This window comes from Cariama cristata, unplaced genomic scaffold, assembly GCF_000690535.1.
Source record: "Cariama cristata isolate BGI_N322 unplaced genomic scaffold, ASM69053v1 scaffold6165, whole genome shotgun sequence".
Lineage (NCBI taxonomy): Eukaryota > Metazoa > Chordata > Aves > Cariamiformes > Cariamidae > Cariama > Cariama cristata.
This window is the reverse complement of record NW_009619111.1, coordinates 5,333-12,622: the sequence shown is the minus strand read 5'-3', so window position 1 is coordinate 12,622 and position 7,290 is coordinate 5,333. Positions and strand designations below refer to the sequence as shown.

The window sequence follows — 7,290 nt, the reverse complement described above, 5'->3', positions numbered from 1 at the left end:
GCCCTTCCAACCCCGACCAGTCTAGGATTCAACAAGTAAAGGACATCATTAACATGCAGGCGAGTCTTTCAGAACAACAGAGAGGTATGAGCTCATTGAGGCAATACTCAGAAAGTCCTAGGCTCTTTAATAACAGATATGACTAAAACCCTGCTTACACATGTAAAGACTGTTTTTTCCCTTTAACATGTGAGCTGCAAATCTGTATTGTTTGATGTGCTGCTTGTTTCTTTGGTTGTTACTGACTAGCTCCTTTAAACAGAGCTTTTCTTTCTTTCTCACAGGTGAACCCCATGTGGATGGGGAGCCAGGTGATTTGCGCTTCCGAATAAAAGTTCTTAAGTAAGTAACTGGCCTGGTTAGACCACTCTTTCTGGTTACTATAAAGGAAGCTGGCAAGCAATTTTCTGGCCAGAGTTGCCCACTTGGCTAGCGTATAGCTTGCCTTTCAGCAGAGTTGGTGCAGCCAGGGGTCTGGTACTGAGGGCTGTGCAGGATGTTCAACCCTGATGATGCTGGAGTAGCTGGCTTCACCACCATCAAGATGCTGCGATAATTCCATTTTATTTTGTTTGGCTTGAATTCTGTAATGCATTAGTAGCTCCTGTGTGAATCACATTAAATATCTCCTTTTTCCATAAACATACTATCTCCCTATCGTAAGGAAATGCAGTACTAAGAAAATTGCTGTGTGAGTCACAACTTCTTGACACGCCTCACCACTCATTGCCCTAGAAATAGAAACATTATTTAGTAGTGCGTACCTTGCACAGGACAATGAAGCTAATTTCATTCATTCTTCGCTTCCTTTCCGATTTGTGAAGTCTCCAAAATCACAAATAGAGGGAAGGAAGCTAAAGGATCTATTTCCCCTATGGGGAAGGAGAAAAGTTCCAATGTCTCTTATTTCCACAGGCACCCAGTCTTTGAAAGAAGAGGAGATGACTTGTATACAAACGTGACTATCTCGCTGGTCGAGGCACTTACAGGCTTTGAAATGGATATCGCCCACTTGGATGGGCACAAGGTGAAGCAACGGTTTGCTTTCTTGCTGTGGGTAAACAAAATGTAACTGCAAGTCTTCTGTGCTGAAGGTTAGCTTGCTCAGGGTCTGTGCAGCTACTGGCTGTATGCAGTATCCCCTCTGCTAGAGCCTTCCAGACCAATTCCCATGGACCCAAAACAGGCTCTGAACAAAGGGTGCAGAGTGAGGGTCTCGATTCCAGGCTGTCACAGCGGTTACTGCATGTGCTGTCTTGGATGATGTTAGCTCTGGCATGTGTCCTGCCTGGACCCCTTCGATATCACTGACTTTGGCAAGGAATCGGTATCAGTGGAAGCTTTTCTGGGGGTTGGAAAGGACATTGAAATCTTGGGCTACACACACAGAACACCAGTAATGTTCTGAAATGTCTTTTGTCTCTAGGTTCACGTTGCTCGCGATAAAATTACAAAACCCGGGGCCAAACTGTGGAAGAAAGGAGAAGGTCTTCCAAATTTTGATAACAATAATATCAAAGGCTCACTAATAATAACATTTGATGTGGAGTTCCCCAAAGAGCAACTGACAAAGGAGCAGCGGGAAGGTGCGTCTTTTAAAGCTCTGTCGTGGCAGTGGGCTGCACAGACCTCTCGCCAAAGCTGATAAGAAGTTGGCACAACTGAACCAGCGGCCTGTAGCGGGCTCTCCTTTCCCTGTGCCCCTTGCACAACATAATCACAGGGCGTTGGCCAACTCTGTTAACTTCCATTTCCCTTTGAAGCAAGTGAGCTTGGCTGCTGCGGTTGTAGGGAACCAGATTAGGTTGGGATGTGCCACGGCTGGGATGTAGCACTTGGCAAGTTTGCAGGTGCTTTGTTTTGTCGCTGGCCATCTGTCTGAACTGAAGGACTTACTGGGTTTAGCCTATGTCTGCTTTGCCTCTTCTGGAATGGGATCACAAGTGGTTTTTTTCCAGCCCCTGCTTGTACTTTCTTGGAGGCAAGACTTGTGAAAATCCCTCTGCTGTCAAGGGTAAAGAGTGTCACGCAGCATCAGGAGAAGGCTTGTTCCTCTCTACATCTTCTACCCAAAGTGGTTTGCAGCCATATAGGGAAGAAGGGTGCAATGCAGATATTTCGTAGAAGAGATTTGCTTCTCAGCTTCAGTGCTCAAATGGAAACTTGGTAAACCATGTAGAAAATTGACAGGAGGGTAAATACTGTGCTTCTAGGTGGAAATTCCTCTGTTTCAGCAGCCTCTGCGGTAGGTTCTGCTGCTCTGCGCAAGGCATCAGAGTAGGCATCAAGAGCCCCATCCTCTGCTATGGGGCAAAGTAGTTCCTGGCAGCTTTTCAGGAAATCCCCATCCCCAGCACTTCTTCCTGCTGGTCAGGGCTGTCATACTGTCTTCTTCTGAAGTTGCCCTTGTGGTGGATTCTGGCAACTGCCCTGGTGGAATGAGACAAATGCGCAGCTTTCCTGGACTCTTCAAGTTTCGAGAGGGAAGCCAAAGCCTGGGTGGGTTTTTTCTCAGCCCTGTTGCACTTACTGCTGCGTTGACCACACTGATCTGGCTCCCGCTTGAATCCCAGTTGGTAGCTGGGGCTCCAGGGTTGACTGACGTTCTGTGGCTCTTTCTGCAGCTGTTTGGGCTGTGAGGTCTGTGCCACTGGGCTGTGCTTGGAGTGAACCTGTGTTGTGTTTTGACCCCTGTGCTCTCCTACTTGTTGCAAGTGCGTTGTGCCCGGCGAGGGCTGCAGAGCACAGCAACCGCATCAGTGTGAAGTCTCATCCTAGGCTCTGCTACTCTTCTTGAAGCTTCCTAAGGTGATGGCACCTCTCAAACAGATGTGAGGTTATTCTAGCTGTTGCTTTTGGCAGTTTAGACCGGGCAAGGAGCAGCGACAGAAGCCTTCGTGTCTGTCAAAATTGCTTGCCTGCCTTTATGGATATCCCAGGAACAGAGAGGTAATGGTACTGGCATGAGCGTGTTCAGGCATGGGGCCTTTTGGGTGTTTCGCTCCCTCCTAAAGCAATTCCATGCTTCCCAGGGGAGGGTGGCTGGGTAGGCAGTCAGATACATTTCCTTGTGCTAGGATATCTCCAAACATCCAGTGATATAAGGAGTTTTATGAGGGAATAGGTCTGTTCATGTTGTGTGGCAGCAGTTCAGTGTACAAAGTCAGAGGAAGACTGTAGGCTTCAGAATTCAAAACATTCCCTTTTTCTTATTGTTGGCGGTGGTCCTAATTTCTTATCTCGTAACCACGTGTACAGCTCCTGGGGCAGTCAGAAGATACTCTGACTCAGAGAGCACAACTTTGGTCAGCCTGAGCTTTAGAGTCAGAGAAATAATATGCTTTTTTTTCCTGCCGGTGTGACATCAGGGAATTTACTGCCTGTTGATCAGAGGTGACTTTCTCTTTGACATATCTCTCGTTCATCTCTAGTGACAGTTGTTTATTGTCTGTTTCGGAGCTTTGGATCCCATGCTTTAACTCTGGAACACTCAGCAACAGCAGGCAGCAAAGTGCCCAGGTTGTGTTGTAACCTGTCAAGCTGTTGCTGGTGTTGGAAAAATCTCAAAGTTGGCTCTAGGAAAAAATACCTGAGCAGGAGCACCAAATGTCAGGATTCCTGGCTAGAATTCCTGATTGAGCGCCAGGTATGTGTTGAAATATCCTGTGCGGTAATGAGGGTATCCTTCAGGCTGGCAGGCAGCTGCCTACAGCTAGCTAGCAGGAAACGAGGCACAGGGATGGTGCTAATCCCACTTTTTTTTTTTCAGGGTTACTGGAGCACACCTTTCTCCAGCTATGTCCTTCCTTTCAGAGAACTACACATCCAGGAGGCACGTCCTCTTACCCATCAGCCAGGAAGTGACTTGGAGCCTCCTTTGGCTATGGAGGGGAAGTGAGCTTGCCTTGCGCTCCCCTGGAGGATGACCTGTGCTTAATGATTTGCAGGGACTCACTTTGCCCTGCTGTTGAGGATGTTTCTGAATGTAGAAAAGAGTTCAGGATTCTCTGGCCAGCAAGCAAGAAGCATGAATAGTTCTTGCCTGGCAGAAAGCAGTCTCGATTCCAGTTACTACTTCCAGGACAGTTTTCCAATATTTTAACAGAGCTACTGTGACCTTTATGCATCAGATCACCAGTTTTGAAGGACAGTAACCAGAATGATTTAAGGGTAGACAAGCAGGACAAGGTTTGCAGGGAGACATACTCTCTTTTAGCTGGATTTCCTGAAGAAGGATTTGCATGCTTGAAAGGCTGGGGTTTTTTCCTTTTCCTGCACGAGTAAATTGGTTGATTTAATTACTGATCCTCCCTCTCCATGCCTGTGTACCTCACTTAACTTTAACAACTATGATGGTATCTTCTAGGCAGCCTAATCTGACCTGTTGTAGAAACACGTACAGTATGACACCGTGAGTCTGGCTTCAGTGGAGCAGCAGAGCAAGCTCTGAGGCAGGACTGCAATCCTGTCTTCTGTCGTGTGGAGGTGCAAACCAGCCGCTTGTGTGCTTTGTTGCAAGACTGATGTTGTTTTGAGGACATCCAACAGCAGAATTATAGCACTTTAGCTGAATTATTATTATTATTATTTGCAAGTTACCTACGGTGTGGGGAGTTTCCCTCTCTATTTGGGGTCCTGACAGCCCTTCCCCATGCTCAGTGGTTTCTGGTGCTGGTCAGAGCAGAGATGAAGACATGGCCAGGGCACTGGGAGTCCTGGCAGTGTGTGACCAGGCTGACTTTAAAGAGGGAGTCCCCTCTGATTATCACTGGAAAAACAGTGTGACACATCCATTCTTGCCAGTCTGCTTCCTCTGTTTTGTCCGTTCTTGCCCTTTAAGTAGCAGTGAAGACCTGCCAGCCTTTCCCTGAAGGTGCTAACCCCAGTAGATGAGCTATTAATGGTTTTAAGGACTGACTCACTCTTCTTTTATCCCTCTCTGGTAAGAATTTGATATCGCCAGGACCTCAGAGAGTCAGTTCTTTGAAATGTTTTATGACTGGCCTTTCAGGGCTGGGGAAGGTGGTATTTGAAAAGTCATCTAGACTTCTTTGAAATAGTGGGTTTCAAAACAATCTTCAGATTTTCAGGCCTTCAGTAGGATCCTTTAGCCCACAGATAACAAGTTTGCTTCTCTTACTTGCCCTCGGGGAGTACTTCTAGTGGACTGTAGTGTCCCCAGGCACCACATACCAGCGTGAAAACCTCTGCTTTCTAATTACCTCTGTGGGTTTCTGTAGCTGGCGAGTCGAGGAGGACTCAAGTGTACCCCTCCTGAGCTTGCTGCTAGCAGATTTCTCTTGGGCTGTAGAGCTGAGCTAGGTGAAATGAGACTCTGGAAATACTCAGCAAGTTAGTGGTTTGTCGCATTTGTACTTAAGATGACAAAATTGTTGTTAACTTCAACAGCAAAGCAGCTCTAGGAGTCAGCTTTATCCCTTACAAGAGCTGTGAGGATCTTGAGGTGGCGTGCTGGGCTTTGAATGGATAGCAGAGGAGACTTTCTCCCTGAAACCGCTGGCCTTGTGTGGTTCCAAGAGCGCGTGAAAGCACTGTTACAGCATCACCATCCTCAGTCCCATTTCTCCTTGTAGGAATGCTGAAGGAGCAGGAGTAAAGCTGTTACAACTCTGGGTTTGGGGGCACATTTTTTTTTCTTCCTTTTTCTTTAAGTGATCCTCTTAGAGTACCAGTGTTTGCATTATTTGAACACGTAGACTCAGCCTTGAAGGGCTGATGCTACGGAGCCTACGAGCCAGATGTGTAAATGTAGGAGGAAGAGCAAACGCAGAGTCCTCCTCTTGTTTGTGCTGTGCAGTAATGCTTTCCTTTCTCTTGCAGGTCTCAAACAGCTGTTGAAACAAGGATCGGTGCAGAAGGTGTACAATGGATTGCAGGGATATTGATGTGTGGAAAAATTGGACTTAACTGAAAATGAAAAGTCAGATTTGTTTGCAGTCTTTTCTCCTGCCCACTGTAGAATGGAAAAGAGGGAGGGTGGGGCAATTGTTGAGGTATATATAATTTTTTCTTTGTAAATGGTTCAAGCGCTCAGACGAGTTGGGAGAAATACTACCCTTTTCAGGACATAACTGGTGCTGCCTATCATGTTCCACATCCTGGAACAACAAAGAGACTCCTTGAGCGGAGGAAAAAAAGGTGGGGAAAAGAGTTTTAAATTCCACGCAGATTGGAATTTCTGGTTTTTAAATATATTTTGATGTGACTTTTCTTGACCATCTCAACATATTTTCATAGCTTCTGCTTTTTATGTCATTTGTGTCAGTCTCTTCCGAGTTTCCGTCGGTTTGTGTTTGTTTTTTTTTAAATCTCAGCCCTTCCTCCCCTTCCCCTCTGAGTCCAGAGTGTGATATTTCTTCAGAGTCTGTGTTTCTGGGGCAGGAGTACAGGTGCTGTTGGGAGTGGACTGGCAGGAGAACCTTTACAAGTTATGTTAGGCCCCACATAGGGTTGGGAAAGCAGGGGAAAAGAGTCTGTTAAGGCTCCTGTGGACTCTTTTAACTACCAAGTAGTCCTCTTGTCCCAAACGTTAATGCTTGGTTTTAAATTGGAAGTCGCAACAGCTTAGCAAAAACTCCTCAGGCTTTCAGGGTGGGATTTTGGAAAATATTGGGAATGGCTCCTCGTGGCCTTGGTTCTTCCTTGTTACCCCTAAATGTAACCAACAGCTTTTCTGGAAAAGTTCACTTACCTCCTGCACTCTGTCCTCTGTGAGGATGGGTGAAGCTGACAGCACAGAAATAAAGATGTTTGAGTTGGAATGGCAAAAACTCCCTGGTTTTGTATTTCAGCAGCCCTTACCCTGGGACAGCTGCAAGTCGTTGGACTAACAAGGAATGGTCCCCTCAGTGATTGAAGCTGTGAGCTGCTGTAAAGGGTAAAACTACAGCTGCTAATACCAGCAAAAGCTCTGTAGTTGCTTTACTTGAACTGGTAACCTGGCAGGGAGGTACCTGCGCTCCTCTGGTCTTTGTCCTGAAGACCCCGTGGCTTTAAGCATCCCCACCAGAGACTCTCATCTCCACGTGTTCTTCAGGAGTCATAGCTAATTTCTCAGAGGTGCCTGTGTCAGACTCGTGCTTCGCTGTGACAGGGATGTAGGCAGCAAGAGAAATGAGTCAGTTGTTCGTGTAGGACGGCGTTCTGCTCCTTCTCTCTGGGCTCTTAGGGCCTATAAAGGGGGATCCATATAGCTGCTGCCTTAAACCTCATCCCCTGCCTGGGAAGTGGATGCGATCTGGTTTGTTCTACCTGGAAATATTTGCTGGG

General features: G+C 46.7%; 1 protein-coding gene across 1 annotated transcript; it reads left to right on the top strand.

The window, feature by feature from the left end:
* Nucleotides 1–284: 284 nt before the first annotated feature.
* On the top strand, nt 285–6,245 carry LOC104162391 (dnaJ homolog subfamily B member 11-like; the record flags this gene model as incomplete). Its single annotated transcript, XM_009701106.1, has 4 exons — nt 285–342; nt 916–1,027; nt 1,427–1,586; nt 5,842–6,245. Coding segments are annotated over 4 exons (395 nt in total), but the record flags the coding sequence as incomplete, so codon positions are not given.
* Between the last annotated feature and the right edge of the window lie 1,045 nt (nt 6,246–7,290).